This window comes from Tamandua tetradactyla, chromosome 1 (genome assembly GCF_023851605.1).
Source record: "Tamandua tetradactyla isolate mTamTet1 chromosome 1, mTamTet1.pri, whole genome shotgun sequence".
Classification (NCBI taxonomy): domain Eukaryota; kingdom Metazoa; phylum Chordata; class Mammalia; order Pilosa; family Myrmecophagidae; genus Tamandua; species Tamandua tetradactyla.
Window position 1 is genome coordinate 72175315 of NC_135327.1, and position 23415 is coordinate 72198729.

The window sequence follows — 23415 nt, forward strand, 5'->3', positions numbered from 1 at the left end:
GTTTGAAACTGTTTTAGATCATCTCCCTGGTGATGTGACTCAATCAAGAGTGATTGTTAAACTGGATTAGGTAGAGATGTGTCTCCACCATTTGGGTGGGTCTTGATTAGTCTACTGGAATCCTATAAAAGAGGAAACATTTTGGAGAATGGAAGAGATTTCTGAGAGCAGAGAATGACACAGACATGAGAAGCAGAGAGTCTTTGGAGATAAAGAAGGAAAACACCTCCCAGGGAGCTTCATGAAACAGGAAGCTAGGAAAGAAAGCTAGCAGATGGTGCCATGTTCACCATGTGCCGTTCCAGCTGAGAAACCCTGACTATGTTCGCCATGTGCCTTCTCACTTGAGAGAGAAACCCTGAACTTCATGGGCCTTCTTGCACCAAGGTATCTTTCTCTGGATGCCTTTGATTTGACATTTCTATACACTTGCTTTAATTGGGACATCATCTTGGCCTTAGAACTGTAAACTAGCAACTTTTAAATTCCCCTTTTTAACAGCCATTCTGTTTCTAGTATACTGCATTTCAGCAGCTAGCAAACTAGAACAGATTTTGGTACAGGAGAGTGGGGCGCTGCTTCAGTTTGCAAATACTAAACATGTTGAAAAGGCTTTTTAAATGGATAAGGGGAATAATCTGGGGGAGTTGTAATAAGCTTGATAGAGAAGGTCTAGAATGCTTTGAAGAGACTTGATAGAAATGCGGATTCTAAAGACACTTCTGATAAAGCCTTAGACAGAAATGAGGTACATGTTATTACAGACTGGAAGGAAGATGAGCCTTGTTTTAAAATGGTAGATAATCTGGCAAAATTGATGAGTGGCTTTGGCTGGAAGGCAGATTTTAAAAGCCATGAACCTGGATATTTAGCAAAAAAAGATCTCCAAATTAAATGTCGAAAGTACAGCCTGGTTTCTTCTCTCCAAGAAGCAGAGTCTACAAGGGAAATGTGACAGGAGAGAGATAAGCTGAGAACTGAACTCATGGGTACAAAGAAACCAGAAATTGATATTTTGGAAAATTCTGGGCTTCCAGGAAGGGAGACCCCAGAGAATACTGCCTCACATGAAGCCATGGCCAAATGTGAAACCAGTGAGCCATTTCAGAGAAAGCTAGAATTGGACATGGAGTTATCCAGGAAGGATTTGTGGAAACTCCTCATATCTGATGGGCATGATCCAAGGCTACTGCACAGAAAGCCAATGAGAGTGCTGTGGCACCTGCATAAACAGAGCTGCTGCCAATCTGGACTGGGGGGGTCAGACAAGGGATACATTGGAGGAAAAATAACTTCAGAGGCAAAGCCATGGAGGCTGAGGTCTGAAGTCAAGAAGCCTTGAGGCAGGAGAGCTGACCCACCCAAGCTCATGGAGAGGGTGAGTTTGCCCCAAAGGCAGAGGATGGGCCTTCCACCTCATTGCAGTGGAAGAGTCATGCCACCTCAGGCCTTGGAGAGGGTGAAGCACATTCCCTGGGGTTTGGGGAGAGCCTGGCTGCCACCATATGGAGGGGTTGAGTGTGTGCCCCAGAGACGAGAGAGAGCCCAGGTGCAGCCATGATCCTTGGAGAGGGTGGAGCCAAGAAAAAGGTGGTCTCCCCAATATGCCTCAAGGCTGCATTTGGAGAAAGGCAGGCCTTTGCATAGGCCCTTGGAAAGGGTGAGATTGCTGCTTTCAGAAGCCCCAAATATAAATGACTCTCTGACTTTGAAATCATATGGACTTTGTCCTGTGGAGTTTTGAAACTGTATGGGTCTGGTCACCCCTGTGTTCTATCCTCCCTATGGAAATGGGTATATGTATCCTACGAATGTTCCTCCTTTGAGTGTTGGCAGCATACAATTTGTTCTGAGTTTTTATAGGTCCAGAGCCAGAGGAGAACTTTGCCTTAGAACAGACCATGCCTGTAACTAATTTTTTTTTTTTTAACATGGGAAGGCACCAGGAATCGAACCCAGGACCTCTGGCATGGCAGGCGAGAACTCTGCCTGCTGAGCCACTGTGGCCTGCCCCCTGCAACTAATTTTGATAGGAGTTTGTACTGTTTCTAACTTTGTATTTCATTTATATTGTTACTGAAATGGTTTAAGCGTTTCTGACATTATGATGGAATGAATGTATTTTGTATATAGGAAAAACATGTCCTTTTTAGGGTCCAGGGGGTGAAATGTGCTGGTTTGAAAGAATGTATGTACCCTAGAAAAGTCATGTTTTAATCCTAATCCCATTTTGTAAAGGCAGCCGTTTCTTCTAATCCCTATTCAGTATTGTATGTTTGAAACTATAATTAGATCATCTCCCTGGAGATGTAACTCAATCAAGAGTGACTGTTAAAGCAGATTTAAGTGAAGACACGTCTCCACCCATTTGGCTGGGGCTTGATTAGTTTACTGGAATCCTATAAAAGAGGAAACATTTTGGAGAATGTAAGAGATTTCTGAGAGAGCAGAGAATGACATAGCCCCCAGAAGCAGAGAGTCTACCAGCCAGCGACCTTTGGAGATGAAGAAGGAAAATGCCTCTCGGGGTTTCATGAAACAGGAAACCAAAGCTAGCAGATTACGCCATGTTCACCATGTGCCCTTCTCTTCCAGCTGAGAGAGAAGCCCTGACTATATTCGCCATGTGCGTTTTCACTTGAGAGAGAAACCTTGAACTTCATTGGCCTTCATGAACCAAGGTATCTTTCTCTGGATGCCTTTGATTTGACATTTATATAGACTTGCTTTAATTGGGACATTATCTTGGCCTTAGAACTATAAACCAGCAACTTATTAAATTCAGGGTTTCTCTCTCAAGTGGAAGGGCACATGGCAAACACAGTCAGAATTTCTTTCTTGGCTGGAAGGGCACGTGGTGAGCAAGGCGTCATCTTCTAGCTTTCTCTCCTGGCTTCCTGTTTCATGAAGCTCCTCAGGAGGCATTTTCCTTCCTCACCTCCAAAGGTTGCTGGCTTGTGGGCTCTTTCCTTCTTGTGGCTATGTCATTCTTCTCTGCTCTCTCTGAATCTCTCTCATTCTCCAAAATGTTTCCTCTTTTATAGGACTCTAGAAACTTCTCAAGGCCCACCCAAATGGGTGGAGACATGTTATCACCTAATCCAGTTTAACAACCACTCTTGATTAAATCACATCTCCAGGGAGATGATCTGATTACAGTTTCAAACATATACTATTGAATAGGGATTATTCTGCCTTTATGAAATGGGATTTAGATTAAAACATGCCTTTTCTAGGGGACATACATCCTTTCAAACTAGCACAATCAGTAACTACAACAGATTTAAAAAAATGATAAATTAGACTATCTAGATACTTCACTAAAAAAATAGGCAAGTCACATGTGATGAAAAACATATGCTAGCCACATACTTGACACCAAAACTTCTCAAAAGAAGATGGAAATAAGCATATGACAAAAGTGTGCAACATTGTTAATAATCAAAATTAAAATTAAAATCACAATGATATGTAATATACCCAGCATAATGGTTAAAATTAATTGAGAGTGATAAAAGCCAGTATCAGTGAGAATGTGAAGCAATCAAAACTCTGACCCAATTTGGGTTGGAGTATAAGATGGAAATTACTTTACAAATAGGCCTAGTTATTTCTTATAAATTAAATATGCACATACTCTATACCGAGAAATTCTACTCCTAGATACTGAACCAGGAATAATGATAACATATGTCCATATATAAATAGAACAGGTATGTTTCCAACAGCTTTATTCATGGTTTATTCATAGTACACAAAACCTGGAAATGGCCTTATATAAAAGAATATATACTGTATGATTTCATTTATATGAGGTTCTAGAACACACAAAAACTCATCTATGATGGAAAAATCAGAAGAGGGGTTGCCTCCGTGCAGAGCACTGACTGGGAAAGAGCATGAAGGTACTTTCAGAGGCAATGGTAATATTCTACTAAGGTTAGGATTGGTAAAATTTGGGGTTACAATGGTATGCGGATTTGAAAAAACTCACTGAATGGTATATTTACAATTTGTATATTGTGTTTTATAGACATCGTACTTCAAAAGAAAACAATAACAGAAACGTATTCTAAATTGCATCAAAAAAAGTCATAACAATGACAGACAGATTAAAGGACGGATGGTTGAACAGATATATGATGAAGCAAGTATAATAAATACTGTGATTAAAAATTATAAATACCAAATAAACAAAGCTAAATAAATGTAAAAATCATCCTTCTTCATGTAATCAGTTATAAAATTCTTTATATAACCTAAATTTCAAAGTATTTTACAGAGATATCACTTCTATTAATTTCTTATCATTCATTAATGGTTGAAACTTTATTTTTGAATTCCCTAAATGTGAAGGTTTGATGTGTTTTATAAATAGCTATGATGCTTTTTTTTTCTTTTTTTTACACACTAGGCATGTTCAGTCAACTTTTTCTTTATTCCAGACTAACATAACGTACCTTAGATAGTCTTTTGGAAGATTCACAATTATGGTCTGTACATGCCTTGGATCCTTTTTCAGTGTCTAGAGATGAAACTGTGAAAATATATTAAATTTTATAATGGGTCTAATATATTGGATGGCAATATTTAAATTGGCTTTTGAAATATAAAGCAGATAATTTTCCCAGTATTTCTCTATCATTAAAAATTAAACAATTTGTCTAATGTTAAATTTCTCTCTTTAGACACAAATCTAAGCCAAAGATTTATTTTATATAAACCAAGCAGACATCATTCTTAAATGTGAATTTAAGAATTAATCAAATTCTTTAATGGTTAATGATTGATATTGATTTTGAAAGTTAGGTTGCTAAATCCCTGATCTAATTTTTAAAAATAGAATTATTTTCAATCTCTATAATATGTTTGTAATGTATATATTTGTGCACATATACACATACATATATAGTAATATATATTCATTCAATACTTCATTTAACTCTAACCATATAACATATTGTGTGTCATTTGAATGACATAATTCTTATTTTTTAGCTGCAAAGTGGCAGAAATAAGATAAACTATGATGACAATCCAGGGAAGGTACCAAGGTTTGACTATGGCAGTGGTCATGGCAACTGAAATGCAGGCAGGCATGTATTCATTTATTCAAAAAATAATTTTCAGGAGCCTAATATGTTAGGAGTTATGCTAGGTTCTTGGGATATAATAGTAAACAAAATTCCTGCCTTTTTGGAGATTACATTCTAATGGCGGAGACAGACAATAATAAGCACAATAAGCACATAACCATATTGTGCACTAAGGGGATATGCACTAGAGTTAAAAAGAAAAGAAACAGACAGAGATAGTGAAATAGAGAGCAAGCAGGGAACTGCAAGGTGGCAAGAGGGTTATAGTTTTAAATGAGATGATCATTAACAATATTTGAACAACAAAAAAATGAAGGCAGTATGAGAATTACCGATGACCCAGATAGTGTAAAAGCTCCAAGACAGAACATGCATGTCATGCTAGAAGGACAGCAAGATGTAAGGGTAACTAGAGTGGAGTAAGCAAATGGAATAGAAGAGGTAACATGAGGTCATATTGTACAGACCAATATAAAGCCTTTGGTCTATATTCTGAACAAAAAAGGAAGTCATAAGATTTTTTAAAAGAAGAATAACAAGTAAGAGGAGCATGACACATTAAATTGTTGGCCACGATTCTTCATCTTTCCTGTATCTACACTTGTGTCATGGCTTAAACATGGAGAGGGTGTTCTTTCTTTCCGATGAGTTTGGGCTTAGCCATACGACTTGTCAATGGCTCAAGGAAAGGAGTTCTGTCTGGAATCTAGGTCTTAATATGCTTCTACTTTCCCTCTTTGTGCATCTCTTATCAACAAGAGCAGGGCTTACCCTGAGTGACTGCTACCACTTCAGACTTGACTCTGGAATAAAAACACAGATACCCAGCCAAGAAGAGCTGTAAACACAACTTTTCTATAGTATTTATATAACTTGTACTATTGTTATTTGAATATTCTTATTACAATATTATCTTGTTGAAGAAAGATTGTTATGGTATGCTGCCACTGTTTGCCTAATCTGCTTTGTAAAATGTGTTTGATATGCAATGTGAAAATATGCATTGATCTGATGATCATAAAATTGACCATGCAAAGATTAATATATGCAGGGCACATTACTGGAAACCTGGGAAATATTTATTTCATTTCAACATACTTATTTCATATCTTACCAAACTAGCACATGTTGTGAATTTTGTTGTTGCCATCCGATCAATATTATTATAACACATTATAATACTACACAATAAAATAGCACAAACAATATAACAAAATCCATCCTAATGTGTTGATAACATCAGATTAAAGAATGCATCTGAAGCAAACTTCTAATTAGGACTACATATTTGGAAAAAAAAGTTTTATTTATGGTGTATTTTTACCTTAGGTCTTCTAAAAATTAGGCTATCCTAGTACAGGCCCAGAAAAATACACGTTTCCAAAATTATACATCAGGAACTCACAATGGATACACAGAGAGCACAGTGTCAAATCAGAGAAAAATGTAGGCAGACCTTTAAAACACTGTACATCTAAGGAATACTGTTTTAAATTACTATATGCCCACATACAAAACAACCATAATAAAATTATGAGATTAGATCACCATTATGGTATATTTTTACTTTGAATCCTTAAAAAAGCTTAGGAAAATAAAGCTTTTTTTTTTGGGGGGGGGGGGTACATGGTCTGGGAATCAAACCTGGGTCTCCCACATGGAAGGTGAGCATTCTACCACTGAACCACCCGTGCACCCAAAATAAAGCATTTTTATTAAAATCTACTGTTCATGAAATTAAGCAAAACTGTTGGAAACCAGAACACAATCAACACAAAAAAGGGTCTTTTTTACTTATCATTTCAGAATAGATATAAATAAAGTTTACTCAAATGACTAATATCTAAGACAAATCCAATATTGATGACGGTAAGCTCATACATGGGCAGTGTGTTCTTTGTGAGGCAGTTAGGCAAACCGCACAATATTCATGTTCTCTAGACCAGCTTCTAAAAGAGCTCAATCATTCCCCAAGCATCTTCCTTATATTTCAAGTATCTTCCTTATATTTTATCCCCTATTTATTAGGCTACCTCATCAAGGTACTGATCCTGTGTAGAACTACCAAGCTTTATGGTAAATATTCCATAAGAAAAAAGTAAGACAGAAGGATAAAAGGGACATCAGCAAGAATGGCAGAGTAGGGAACTTGCCAGGCCCATCCCTCCACAAAAAAACAGAGGGGAAAAAAAACCAAAAACTTTGTCAGAGTACGTTGTTGGAACTCTCAGAAAAGGTTTACAAAGGTTTAAAGCCAACAAGTGATGCTGAATCAACAGAAAGACAACTTTTCTGTCAAACAACTAGTGGAAAAAAAGGTGTAAGAACAGATACTTCAGAAACCAAACACAACAAAGAATAAAATACTTTAGAATAGTCACTAAACAAACTATAACTCACAACAAGCAAAAAACAGCAAACCCTGAGGATGGGGTAGGAATCTGATTTCCAGAGTTATTATATTATAAAGATTCAAAATGTCCAGTTTCCAACAAAAATGTACAAGGCATGCAGAGAAACAAGAACATATACTCCATTCATAACAAATAAAAAAATTAACAAAAATTGTCCTAAGGAATCAGACACTGGGCTTAGACAAACTTTAAATCAACCATATGAATATGCTCAAAGAACTCAATCCAAAGACAAAGTAAAGGAAGCAAGGAAAATGAAGACTTAACAAATAGAGACTATCAATAAAGAGAAAGATATTATAAAAGAAATTAATAGAAATTTTGTTGCTGAAAATTACAATAACTGAAATGAATACCTAATAGAGATTTTCAACAGCACATTTGAGGAGGTTGAATAAAGAATCAACAAAATTGGAAATAGTTAACTGAAATTATCAAATAAAAGGAGCAAAATGAAAAAAGAATGACAAAAAAATGAACAGAGCCTAAGAGACCAGTGGGATATGATCAAGTATACTAGCATATGCATAATGGAAATCTCAGAAGAAGAGGAGAGAGAAAGGGGCACAAAGAATACTTGAAGAAATAATAGCACGAAATTACCCAAATTTGATGAAAGATATGAATCTTCATAGGTAGGAAGGTCGATGTATTCCAAAATGGATAAACACAAAGAAATCTGCATTGGGATGTAATATAATTAAATTGTCAAAAACCAAAGATAAAGAGTCTTGAGGATAGCCAGAGGGAACACCGAGGAGATCCCTGATAAGATTAGCAATCAATTTATTACCATAAACCCCAAAGTCCAGAACAATATCTTTTAAATGTTAAGAGAAAAGCTTTCAACCAAGAATTTTATAAAAAGCAAAACTGTCCTCAAACTGCAAAAGAAATTACATTCCAAGATAAACGAAAGCTAAGGGAGATAATCAGAAATAGGACTATCCTACAGGAAATGTTAATGGGAGTTCTTCAGGCTAAAATTAAAGAACATTAGATAGCAACTAGAAGACAGAAAGAAATATGAACACTGTTAAAGCTAACTGCATAGGTAAATATAAAAGCTAATATCACTGAATTTTTGGTGTGAAAGTCTTTTTTTATTAAAAGGTAAATTCATGAAATGTTAAGTATAAATCTATAATAATGGGCACAAAATGAATAAAGAAGTAATCTGTGAAAACAGCAAGGTAAAGCGGAAGGGACAGAGCTGGGGTTTTTGTGTATTACTGAAACTAAATTGGTAATAATACAAACAATGAGGTTAGAGGTTTAACTATCAACTGCAATCCCTGGGGTAAATACTAAGAAATGATTAAGATAAATACAGAAAAGGAAATCAAAATGTTTCACTCCCAAAAAATCAAACACATAATCAGGCAACAATTTAGGACGTGTGGACTACAAAAGATAAAACATGGAGAAAACAAATATCAAAATGGCAAAATTAATTTCTTCCCTATTAGCAATTATTTAAAATATAAGTGGATTAATTTCAGGTTCCAATTAAAAGATATAGTTTGATCAAATGGATTAAAAAAAAAACATAATCCAACCACATGCGGTCTATGAGACTATTTTAGATCCAAAGATACAAACAGGTTGAAACACATAGAATATGTAAAAGATGTTCCCTGTAAGGAACCAAATGACAGCATGGGTGGTTATAATAACATCAGATGAAATAGAGAGGCAAAAATTGTTACAAGGCATGAAAGATATTACCATATTTTTAATAAAGGACCCAATTCATCAATTAAGATGTTAAAATTAGAAACATATATATACCTAACAAGAGCACCCCCAAATATATGAAGCAAATATTGACAGAATTGATAGGAGAAACAGACAGTTCAACAAAAATAGATCTCGATATCTAACTTTCAAAAATACAGAGAATGACCAGACAAAAGATCAAAAGATCAACAAGGAAATAGAGGACTTGAACAACACTAACAACTAACTATATGTTAGAGATATATTCAAAATATTTTACCCTCAAACACCAGGATATACATTCCTCTAAAGAACACATGGAACATATTCTAGGACAGACCACATGTTAACTCACAAACAAATCTCAATAAATTTTAAGTTTGAAATCACACAAAGCATCTTCCTTAGCCATAACAGAATGAAGCTAGTAATCAATTAAGGAAAATGGGTAAATATACAGCAATTAGGCAATACATTCTTAAATAACCAACTGGTTAAAGGAGAAACCACAAGGAAAATTAGAAAATACTTTGAATGAATAAAAACCAAAACATAACAAACCAAAAATGATGGATACAGCGAGAACAGTGCTCAGGGAGAAATTCATACATTTGGGTGACTATATTAAACAACAAAACAAGAAAGATCTCAAATCAAAAACCTATCTTTACATCTTCATGAACTAGAATAAAGAGCAAACTAAAGTCAGAAAGAAGGAAATAAAGTTCAGAATGGAGATTAGCTAAATAGAGAAAAGAGAAATAATAGTGAAAATGAATGAATCCAAAAGTAATTTCTTTGAGAAGATAAAATTGACAATGCTTTAACTAATCTACACAGGAAAAAAGAGAAGACTAAAATTATTGAAGTGAGAAAGGAAAGTGAGGACATTATTATGACTCTTACATAAATAAAGTAATTAACACGAATACTTTGAAAAATGGTATACCAAAAAATTAGATGACCTAGATGAAATGGACAAATTCTTAAGGTACACAAACTCTAAACTGGACTCAAGAAGAAACACAGAGTATGAACAAACTTATCAAAAAAGATATATAATCAATAATGAAAACTTTCCCAAAAAGAAAAGTCCAAGACCAGATGTCCTCACTGGTTAATTCTACCAAAGATTTAAACAATTCTTCTCAAAATTTTCCTAACAATGGAGGATGATTAGGACACTTTGTGAATCAGAATATAAGGCCAGAATTACCCTAACAGCAAAGTCAGACAAAGACATCACAAGAAAAGAAAACTACAAGCCCATAATTTTCATGAACATAGAGGCAAAAATTCTCAACAAAATACTAACAAACTACATCCAGCTGCATATTTAAAATTTTACATCATGCCCAACTGAGATTTATCCCAGGAAAGCAAGGCTGGATCAACATAAGAAATCAACAGTTGTGATCCAACACATAAACAAAAAAAGGAGAACAAAAAACACATATTGTTTTAGTTAGTAAGCTGCCTGACTGCAATATTCCAGAACTGGAATGGCTTTTTAAAAGGGGAATTTATTAGGTTGCAAGTTTACAGTTCTAAGGCTGTGAAAATTTACAAATTAAGGCATCAAGGGAAAGAGACCTTAACTCCAAATAAAGGGCCTATGAAGTTTGAGGTTTCTTTCTCAGCTGGCAACATCTGCTAGCTTTCTCTCCAGGCTTCTTCAACAGCTTTCCCATGGCTTTGTTCATTCTGTTGGCTCTGTCAGTTCTGGTGGATATAAAGCTTTTTCCAAAATGGTTCTTTCTTAAAGGGCTCCAGTAAGCAACCCCACCTTGAATGGGTGGACACACATCTCCATGGAAACCATCTAATCAAAAGTTACCACCCACAAATCAGAGGGTCATATCTCCATGGCAACAATAAAAAGGATTCCACCCAGCAATGTTGATTGAGGATTAAAAAGTATGGTTTTTCTGGGGATACATAACAGCTTCAAACTGGCACACATGCTCATCTCAGTTGATGCAGAAAAGGCATTTAACACAATTCAATACCTTTTAATGATAAATACACTCAACAAATTAGTAACGGAAGGGAAGTTTCCTGGGGTACATAGCTTTAATCTAGCATACTCAACCCTATGGGCCCCAAAAAGACATGTTCTTCCACATACAAAATACATTCATTCCATTAAAATATCACAAAAGCTTTAAATCATTCACTTAACAATATTAAGTACAAAGCTTCATCAAAATCAATTGCAGATGTGGTCTTTTCTGTGCAAAATTCCTCTCTAGGTGTGGAGTCCTAAGACTTAGAATAAATTATCTGCTTCCGATAGACATAGGAGGGACAGTCATAATATAAATGTTAAACCAAACAGGAGCCACAGGTCCCAAACAGTTCCAAAAACCTTCAGGGCATACTTCATTAGATTTTAAGTTCTGAGTCAACTACAGAAAGAAGTTTTATCCTTGGGGCTTGATTGAGCAGCAGACCTACCCTTTCCAAGGGCTTATGTAGTGGCTCTGCTCTCTCCAAACACTGAAGAGCTCCAACTTCTGCAAGCACTAGGGAGACAGCCGTGCTCTTGGCTCCACGAGGGTTGGGGCTGGACTCTTTGCCATGTCCAGGGCACAGGTTCAACTCCCTCAGAACAGTGGAGAGGCAGCCAGACTTTCTTCAAGTGTGGGAAATGTGCTCTACCCTTTCTGAAGCATGGGTTAACAGCACTCTTCCTGAACAACAGGGCAGAAGGCCAACCTTCTGCAAACTCCAGGGTAATCTCACCCTCTCCATAATTGGTCTGCTCTCCAGGCCTGAGGTATCTTTGCTGCAGACCTCAGCTTCCATAGTTCTGCCTTTGAAGTCATTTTCTCCTCAGTCTGTCCCTTTTCTGTCCCATTTAATTCAGGCTCACAGGAGTTCTGTTTATACAGATCTTGCAACAACCTTGTTGGTTTTGCATGTACACAGGGGTCCCAATTATCAAACAATAGGATTTAACACAAATCCTTTCTGGATAACTCAATCTCTAGTCCTTCCACTGACTAGATCCATCTTCACATGGGGCATTATTCCTTGGGGACTCATTTTCTGGAAGCTCAGAATTTTCCTAATTATTAATTTCTGTTTTCTTTGTACCCAAGGGTTCATTTCTCAGCTTTCCTCTTTCTTCTCACATTTTACTATAAGCTGCAAGGAGAAGCCAGGCCAAACTTTCCACACTTAATTTGAAAATCTCTTCAGCTAAATATTCAAGCTCATCACTTTCAAATTCTGCCTTTCATCCAACATCAGAATTCAATGTTGCCAAATTCTCTGCCACTTTAAAATGTTTCTTCCAATTTGCAATGACACATTCATCATTTCTCTGTAAGGCCTCATCAGAAGTACCTTTAGCATAAGTATTTCTACCAACAATCTCTTCAAAGAAATCTAGGCCTTTTCTATCAAGCTCCTCACAATTCTTCCAGAATCTTACCCATCCATTTATAAAGCTATTCCAGGATTCTCTGCACCCCACTCCTGGTGTCAATTAACTATTTCAGTTTGCTAAACCTGCCAAAATGCAATCTAAAATGGGTTGGATTTTATAATAGGGATGTATTAACTTATAATTTACAGTCCTTAAGCCATGAAATGTCCAACTCAAGGCATCAGCTGGATACTTGGACTCTGAAGACAGGCTGCTGGCATCTAGGACACCTCTGTCACATGGGAAGGCATATGGCTATGTCTGTTGGTCCTTCTCTTCCAGGTTTCATTGCTGTCAGCTTATGGTTCCAGTGGCTTCCTCTCTGAGCATCTCTTAATTTAATCTCCTAGCTGCTCTTGGGCTTCTCTGAGCTCCCTGGGCTTTTCTTGTGTTAAAGGACTCCGGTAAGGGAATTAAGACCTACTATGAATGGGGTGGGCCACACCTCAATTAAAATAACCCAAACAAAAGGTCCCACCCACAACAGGTCTGTGTCCAGAGGAATGAATTAAAAGAACATGGTCTTTTCTGGGATACATAACAGTTTCAAATCATCAGAGAAGGCAATCTACAGATTTAATAAAAATTCTACCAAAATTCTAAAAGTCTTTTTTGTAGAAATGGAAAATTTATATGAAATTTTGAAGGGCCCCAAAAGCCAGAAGAATCTTAGGAAGAACAGACTTGGAGAACTGACACTTCCAGATTTCAAAAGTTGCTACAGAGATCTAATAATCAAAACTTCGGTGCTGTCATAAAGACAGAACTATAGATTAATGAAATAAAACTGAGATTTAAATAATGAAACATATTTCTAAGGTAAATTGTTTTTGGACAAGGGCACCAAGACCATTCAAATGGGGAAAAAAACACAGTTTTTTCATCAAATGGTGCTGGGATAACTAGATAGCAACATGAAAAGCAATAAAGTTGGCCTCATATCTCACATGATACACCATAATGAACTCAAAATGAATCAAAGACCTGCATATGAGCTAAAACATCAGAATGCTTTGAAGAACACACAGGGGGTAAATCTTCATGACCTTAGATTTAGCAACGAATTCTTAGGTATGTCACATAAAGCACAAACAAAAAAAATAAGATACACTGGACTTCATCAAAATTAAAAATTGTTATACATCAAAGGACACTGTCAAGGAAGTGAAAGGATACCTTGCAAGAACATATTTGCAAATCATAGATCTGATAATGGTAAAATATCTAGAATATATAAAGGAGTCTAACAAATCAACAAAAAACAATAAACAACTCAATAAAAAATGAGCAAAGTACTTGAATAGACATTTCTCCAAAAAAAAAAAGACATACATGACCAACAAGCACATGAAAAGTTGGTCAGCTTCATTAATCTTTTGAGAAATGAAAACCACAACCACATGGAGATACCACTTAACATCTACTAGGATGGCTATAATCAAAAACATAGAAGATAACATGGTAGCAATGACATGGAGAAATGGGAACCTTCACTCATTGCTGGTGGTAAAATAAAATGGTCCAGCTATTTTGAAAGCAGCTTGGCAGTTGCTTAAAAAGTTAAACATAGAATTAACATTTGACTTTAATACTTCATATTTTTCAATCATGCCTTTAAAGATTCAGTCCTAGATGATCCAAAGAAAAGACGGAAAATCAGAAAAATGAGTAGGTACAATCAAACTCTAATAGCCGAAGAATTAAGAAAAAAGACATAGTAGGAAGAAAGAAAATTGTAAGCAATAGCATTTGAGATGAAAAGGAGTGGCGTCCTATTGCCACTGAGACTCCTTAAAAACATATGGGATAGTGATTCCTAAATGCCGACTCATAAACAGACAGTTTCTAAATATGAAAATATTTAGATATTAAGTCTAATTCTTTATTTTCACAAATATATTGGGCCTTGATTCTGCATAATTAGGAAACTGACAATAAGCTGTTAGAAGGGTCCCTCTGGTCTATGATATAAAATTTTAATTAAATACTTTACAAATTAAATCCTTAAAGCAGAAAATTATGAAAGACATGTCTTACATTAATTCCATTTTATAGTAAATTATCATAGCAAGATTTAAGTTATTTGAGAAAACAAACTTCTCATTACATCAATCAGTCAAATTATATTTGGGGGATATTAGTACTAAATCAAAGCAGAGAATGAAGCATGAACAGATTTATAATATTTATATCTTAAAAATCCCTTTGGTAGTTTATAACATGCCTTTAAAATTATGTGTTCTCAACTTGCTTTTCTTTACAGAATTGAACATATTTACCTGAAAACGTAAAGAACAATTCATTTTGCAAGCCAGCTTTTTGCATTTTAACACGATGACATTCAGACTTAAGTAAGGAAATTTCACATGAAAGGTCAAGAACCAATTTGCTTAAAATCTGAAGAAGCTTCTTCTCAAAAGAAATATTATAGATACTATTGCAGGGTGCGGCATGATATCGAGCTGTGAACTGATAATAATAATGAGGCTCACGATAAGCTGTAAAAAATTAAACAGAGGAAAACATAAAATAGTTATTCAAGCAATTCAAATATATATATATTGCTACTACTTAAGAGAAATCTTTAAGGAAAAATTCATAGTGCATGTTTTTATATACAGCTATATTTATACTTATTTTTATTTAACAAATACTTATCTAGCATTTTCTAAATGCCAAATATTGTTATAGACACTTTAAAAATAGTGAATTATTTAAATCTTCTAACAATCATATAAGATTGTTATTATTCTATACCCATTATGAGGAAACTGAAAGATGCAAGCATTATGTCACTTACCCGTTACCTATGCTACCCAAAGTACATTTTTAATATAGGCAGGCTGGTCTTGGAGTCTGATTCCTTAAGCATAATGTTATTCCTCAAACTATGAATGGCACTTCACTAAATTTATACATTCATCATAAAAGAAATTTATGTCATATATTTGCCAACAATAGGGAAAATGTTTCTAATAACTCTAAACTGTTTTATTGAGCTCTAGTTGAACATTCAGAACTTAAAACATTTTCATCTTTCCCCAAATAACACTGAAATAACTCACAAAATATAGAAATGCAAAAATAAATCCCCAATTTCACCACTTTTAATCAAGATTATATGGGACGTTCTAACTAGAGCAATTAGGCAAGAAAAAGAAACCAAGACATCCAGACGAGAAAGAAAGAAGCAAAACTCTTTCTCATCACAAATGGGTTAATAAATATAAAAACAATTTCCAAAACACAAAAACTATTACAGGTAAAAAAAAATCAGCGAAATTGAAGGGTTACAAGATCAACACACAAGACTCTACTGTGTTTCTATTCATCAACAATGAACAATCAGAAAAGAAAATCATAAAAACTATCCCATTCATAAAAGAATAAAATGCCAAGGCATAAATTTAACCAAGGGGGTAAAAGATTTGGACACTGAAAAATATAAAATATTGCTGAAAGAAATTAAAGATGATATACATAAATGGAAAAACATCCTGTGCTTACAGAGTAGAACATTTAATATTGTAAGGTATGATATTCTTTTAAGACACCTACAGATTCAATGCAAATCCTATTAACTGAATTAGGAGGAGACCAGTCATCAACAGCCAAAATAATCTTGAAAAAGAAGAATAAATTTGGAGGATACATATTTCTAGATTTTAAATTTTACTATAAATATATAGTCATCAAAATGGTGGGTTTAGGACAGACATATAAACCAAAGGAACAGATTTGAGAATCCAGAAGTAAATTCATATATCTATGGTCAATTGATTGTAGACAAGGATAGCAAGATCAGTCAATGGGGAAAGAAGAATCTCTTCAACAAATGTTCTGGACAACTGAATATTCATATGCAAAGGAATAAAGTTGAAACTCTTCCTCACATAGTATTCAAAGATGAACTCAAGATACATTAATAAGCTAAAATATAACAGCTAAAAACATAAAATTTTTAAAATAGGGGTTGATCTTCATGACAATGGATTTGTCAATGGACGTTAGATATGAGAGAAAAAGCATGAGCAAAAAGAATTTTAAATAGATAAATTGAACTTCATCAAATTAAAATATTTTGTGAAAGAAAGGGCCTACCAAGAAAGTGAAAGCAAGAATGGGAGAAAATATTTGCTAGTCATGTATCCTATAGGGGTCTAGGATCCAAAATATATCAAGAACACTTATAACTCAAGAACAAAAAGGCAACATAATTTAAAAATTTGGCAATGGACTTACTTGAATAGGTGTTTCTCAAAAAATATATATACAAATGGCCAACAAATACATTAAAAGATAGTCAACATCATTAGCCATTACAGAAGTATAAATAAAAACTACAAGGAAATTCTACTTCACATCTAGTAAGATGGAAGTAATAATTAATAATAATAATAATAATAGTGTTGAAAAATAAGTATAATTAGATGTGGAGAAATCGGAATCTTCATGCATTCCTGATGGGAATGTAAAATTGTTTAGCCACTATGAAAACAGTTTGACATTTCCTCAAAAAGTTATACAGAATCACCATTTGACAGCAACTATACTGTGAGGTATATATTCAAAATAATTGAAAAAAGTACGTAAACAAATATAAATCTATGCATATTCACAAATAATAGCATCATTCACAACAGTCAAAAGTAGAAATAGTCAAATTTTCATCAACAAAGTAACTGATAAACAGAATCTGGTATATCCATATGTGCTGGTTTGAAGCTCTTTGTACCCCAGAAAAAGCTATGTTATTTTAATCCATTCCTGTGACTGTACACCTATTGTGGGTAGGACCTTTTGATTAAGTTATTTCAATGGAGATATGACCCAGCCTATTCAGGGTGGCTCTTAAAGCCTTTACTGGAGTCCTTTATGAGAGGATAAAAGACAGAAAAAAACAGAGAGCCCAGGGAGTAGCACCCAGTGAGCCTGGGGAGTAATACCCAGTGAGTTTGGTGAGAAAGACCTGCTAAGAGAGGACCAACATAGGCTCAGAGAGGTGGCCACTGGAACCAGAACCTGAAAGCAATGAGATCCAGGAGCAAAGGACCTGTATATGTGGCCAATGTCTTGCTATTTTTCAGAAGACCCCCAGATGCCAGCAGCCTTTCTTTAGAGAAAGTATCGATCCTGATAATGCCTTAATTTGGACATTTTTATGGCCTTAGAACTGTACATTTGTAAGCTAATAAATTCCCATTGTAAAAGCCAACCCATTTCAGGTACATTGGATTCCAGCAGCTTTTGCAAACCAAAACACTACACAATGAAATATTATTCAACCATGAAGAAGAATGACATGGTTGAATCTAGAAAGCATAAAGAAGTCAGGAACAACAGTTTACAAATATGATTCCTATCCCAAACAGGTAAACCCAGAGAGACAAAATGCAGTTTGGTGGTTTTCAGGGGCTGGGAGAAGGGAAAATGGGAAGAAACTCCTTATTGGATAAGGGGTTTTATTCTGGTATGATGGAAGCTTTTAAAAACTAACAGAAGTGGTAGTTGCACAACATTTTGAACGTACTAAAAGCTACTATAATGTCCACTTTAGCATGGTTAATTTTATGTTAGGTGAAATTCACTTGAATAGAGTAAAAATAAATACAGCTACAGCAATATCAGAAATCAGAAAACTTAACTTTCCAAGACATAGAACTCTATTGCTGTTTCTGTTTGATCATGCTGGTCTCCCTACCTGCTCCTGGCTACACAGTCTGAAGGAAAATCTCACCAATCACATTGAAGACTGCCACAGATCACTTTCTTATCTGCTTACTTAAGCCAGTAGTAAGAGCACATACAGAGTTTACTGTGAGTCTTTAAATACAGACACCAGACAGCTTTTAATTGCTAAGGAAATGTCTATTAGTTTAATTCACAAATATAAATGAAAACCACAAAGTGGTTGCTATTAAACAAACAGGAAACTATAAATGTTGGAGAGGATGGAACTGGAACACTTATGCCTTGCTGGTGGGAATGTGTAATGGCGCAGCCACTACAGAAGACTGTTTGGCGGTTCCTTAGGACACTAAATATCGAGTTGCCCTATGACCCAGCAGTAGAACTACTTGGTATATACCCAGAAGATCTGAAAGCAATGACACAAACAGACATTTGCACACTGATGTTTACTGCAGCATTATTCATAATCACTAAAAGACGGAAACAAACCAAATGCCCATCAACAGATGAGTGGATCAGCAAAATGCAATATATACAATTGATGAAATACTATGCAGCAGTAAGACAAAATGACATCCTGAAGCACATGACAAGGTGAATGAGCCTTAAGGACATAATGCTTAGCAAAATTAGCCAGACACAAAAGGATAGATACTGTATGATTTCACTTTTATGACCATCATAAAGGTATAATCAGAGGCTAATAATACAGAATATAGGGGACTAAGAGATACATAGAAACTAGAGTTGGGTGAACTGTTAGCTGATGAGATTGAACTCCAATGTAAGGGAATAGATAGGAGCGAAGGTGATTCTCTAGTGGGTCATGAAGTTATATTACCATATTGAAGATGAACATGATTGAAAGGGGTTGTACAGACCTACATGTCCCACAGATGCACACTAGAAATATGACTAAGTCCTCGTAAGAATTACTTCAAAGATACGATTCTTGTACAAAGGGTGTTTAAGTCAAGGAAAAAAGAAAAAAGGAGAAGAAAGCAAAATTCGAGGAATTAACTGTTTACTTGGAAGAACTAGAGAAAAACAGCAAACTAACTCCAAAGCAAGCAAAAGGAAAGAAATAACAAAGATTACAGCAGAAATGAAGAAATTGAGAACATGAAAACAATTGAGAAAATCAACAAACCAGAAGATGGTTCTAGGAGAACATTAATGATTGGTGGACCCTTAGCAAGGTTGAAAAAAGAAGAGAGAGGATGCAAATAAATAAAATCAGAAATGGAAGAGGAGATATAATCACTGATCCTGCGGAAATAAAACAGGTAATGAGAGGATACTATGAATAACTTTATGCTAATAAACTAGGCAACGTAGATGAAATGGACAACTTCCTAGAAAGGCATGAACAACCAATATTGACTCGAGAAGAAACAGACGACCTCAACAAACCAATCACAAGTAAAGAAATTGAATCAGTCATTAAGAAGCTTCCAAAAAAGAAAAGTCCAGGACCAGATGGACTTTTTGAAGATGGATCTCTTCAAAAAATTGAAGAGAAGGGAAGGCTGCCTAACTCATTCTATGAAGCCAACATCACCCTCATACCAAAGCCAGACAAAGATACTACAAGAAAAGAAAATTGCAGACCAATCTCTTTAATAAAGAAAGATGTAAAAATCCTCAACGAAATTCTTGCAAGTCAAATCCGGCAGCACATTAAAAGAATTATATACCATGACCAATAGGGTTCATCCCAGTTATGCAAGGATGGTTTAACATAATAAAATCAATTAATGTAATGCACCATATTAACATATCAAAGCAGTAAAACCACATGATCATCTCGATTGAGGCAGAAAAAGCATTTGACAAAATTCAACATCCTTTCTTGTTGAAAACACTTCACAGGATAGGAATAGAAGGGAATTTCCTCAACATGATAAAGGGAATATATGAAAAACCCACAGCTAACATCATCCTCAATGGGGAAAAACTGAAAACTTGTCCCCTAAGATCAGGAAGAAGACAAAGATTTACAGTATCACCACTATTATTCAACATTGTGTTGGAAGTTCTAGCCAGAGCAATTAGACAAGAAAAAGAAATGCAAGCCATCAAAATTGGAAAGGACGAAGTAAAACTCTCACTGTTTGTAGATGATGTGATAATATATGTCAAAAACCCTGAAAAATCCACAGCAAAACTACTACAGTTAATAAATGAGTACAGCAAAGTGTCAGGTTACAAGATCAACACTCAAAAATCTGTAGTATTTCTATACACTAGTAATGAACAATCTGAGGGGGAAATCAAAAAAAGAATTCCTTTTACAATTGCAACCAAAATAATAAAATATTTATGAATAAATTTAACTAAAGATACAAAAGACCTATACAAAGAAAATTATAAGAAATAATAAGAGAAATCACAGAAGACCTAAATAAATGGAAGGGCATACCATGGTCATGGATTGGAAGACTAAATACAGTTAAGATGTCAAGTCTACCTAAATCAATTTACAGATTCAATGCAATACCAATTAAAATCCCAAAAACTTAATTTTCAGAAATAGAAAAACCAATAACCAAATTTGTCTGGAAGGGCAAGATGCCCCGAATAGCTACAAATATAGTGAGAAAGAAAAATGAAGTCAGAAGTCTCATGCTACCTGATTTCAAGGCATATTACAAAGCTACAGTGGTCAAAAAAGCATGGTACTGGCATAAAGATAGATTTATTGACCAAAGGAATCGAATAGAGTGTTCAGATATAGACTCTCATCTATGGACAACTGATCTTTGATAAAGCAGTCAAGCCAACTCACTTGAGACAGAACAGTCTCTTCAATAAATGGTGCCTAGAGAACTTGATATCCACATAAATATACACAAAAGAATCAAAGAGGATCCATATCTCATACCCTGTGCTAGTTTGAGAGGAAGTATGTCCCCTAGAAAGGCCATGTTTTAATCTAAATCCCATTTCGTGAAGGCGAATAATCCCTAACAATAATCCCATACAATACTGTATGTTTGAAACTGTAATCAGATAATTTCCCTGGAGATGTGATTTAATTAAGAGTGATTGTTAAACTGGATTAGGTGACAACATGTCTCCACCTATTTGGGTAGATCTTGATAAGTTTCTGGAGTCCTATAAAAGAGGAAACATTTTGGAGAAAGAAAGAGATTCACAGGAAGCATAGAATGCTGCAGCACCATGAAACAGAGAGTCCATCAACCAGTATTTTGGAGATGTAGAAAATGCCTCCTGAGGAACGTCATGAAACAGGAAGCCAGGAGCGAAAGTTAGCAGGTGATGCTGTGCTTGCCATGTGCCCTTCCAGCTGAGGGAGAAAAACTGTGACTGCATTTGCCATGTGCCTTCTCACTTGAGAGAGAAACCCTGAACGTCATCAGCCTTCTTGAATCAAGGTATCTTTCCCTGGATGCCTTTGATTGGACACTTCTATAGACTTGTTGTAACTGGGACATTTTCTCGGCCTTAGAACTGTAAACCAGCAACTTATGAAATTCCCCTTTGTAAAAGCCATTCCATTCCGGCAGCTAGCAAACTAGAACACATCCTATACAAAAATTAACTCAAAATGGATCAAAGATCTAAATATTAGATCTAAGACCATAAAACTGTTAGAAGAAAATGTAGGGAAATACCTCATAATCTTATAATAGGAGGTGGTTTCCTAGACCTTATACCCAAAGCACGAGCATTAAAGAAAGAAAGAAAGAAATGGGAACGCCTCAAAATTAAACACTTTTGTGCATCAAAGAACTGCATCAAGAAAGTAAAAAGACAGCCTACACAATGGGAGACAATATTTGGAAACGATATATCAGATAAAGGTCTAGTATCAAGAATACATAAAGAGATTGTTCAACTCAACAACAAAAGACAGGCAACCCAATTACAAAATGGGCAAAAGACCTGAACAGACACTTTTCAGAAGAGGAAATACAAATGGCCAAAAGGCACATGAAAAGATGTTCAATTTCCCTGGCTTTTAGGGAAATGCAAATCAAAACCACAATGAGATATCATCTCACATCCACGAGAATGGTCATTATCAATAAAACAGAAAACAACAAGTGCTGGAGAGGATGTGGAGAAAAAGGCACACTTATCCACTCTTGGTGGGTATGTCAAATGGTACAACCGCTGTGGAAGGCAGCTTTGCAGTTCCTCAGGAAGCTAAGTACAGAACTGCCATATCACCTGGCAATACCATTGCAAGGTATATACTCAGAGGACATGATGGTAAAGACACAAATGGACATTTGCACACCAAGAACAGCATTATTTACAATTGCAAAGAGATGGAAACAGCCAAAATGCATATCAACAGATGAGTGGCTAAACAAGCTGTGGTATGTGTATATATGATGGAATATTATGCAGCTGTAAGACAGACTAAAATTATGAAATATGTAACAACATGGATGAACCTTAAGGACATTATGCTGAGTGAGATTAGCCAGAAACAAAAGGACAAATACTACATGGTCTCACAGATATGAACTAACATTAATGAATGAACTTGGAGAATTTCAGTTAAGAACAGGTCATAAGGAGATAGAAATAGGGTAGATATTGGGTAATTGGAGCTGAAGGGATACAGATTGTGCAACGGGACTGATTGTAAAAATTCAGAAATGGATAACACAATACTACCTGATTGTAGCATCATAATATTAGAACACTGAATGAAGTTGAATGTGAGAATGATAGAAGGAGGAGGCCAGGGGGCACAAATGAAATCAGAATGAAAGATATACAATAAAGACAGAGATGGTATAATCTAGGAATGCCTAGAGTGCACAATGATAGTGACTAAACGTACAAATTTTTAAAAATATTTTTGCATGAGGAAGAATAAAGGAATGTCAATGATGCAGGGTGTTGAAAATAGATGGTATTAAAACTTTAACTTATGTGTGAGACTAAAGCAAACATGTTTATTTGGTACAAAATTTATATTTTGACTAGTACATTACCTAATATAACTTATGTGGACAGCTTAATTGAACACCATAAATACATGGAACCTTGAGTAGGGCACGAGATTTTGTAGGTTTGTCCA

The 23415-nt window shown here is 35.3% G+C and overlaps 1 protein-coding gene across 4 annotated transcripts in view; it reads right to left on the bottom strand.

Annotated features, from left to right (window-relative positions):
• Positions 1-23415, bottom strand: part of ZPBP (zona pellucida binding protein) — a 158064-nt gene that overhangs the window by 88122 nt on the left and 46527 nt on the right. For all 4 annotated transcript variants that reach the window (XR_013158698.1, XM_077118912.1, XM_077118919.1 and 1 more), the window contains exons 5-6: positions 14942-15160; positions 4461-4537 (exon numbers count right to left, since the gene is read on the bottom strand). Coding sequence is in view for 3 of the 4 variants with exons in the window: in XM_077118912.1 (XP_076975027.1) it covers positions 4461-4537; positions 14942-15160 (296 nt within the window). In the remaining variant the exon portion in view is untranslated. The remainder of the gene's footprint in view (positions 1-4460; positions 4538-14941; positions 15161-23415) is intronic.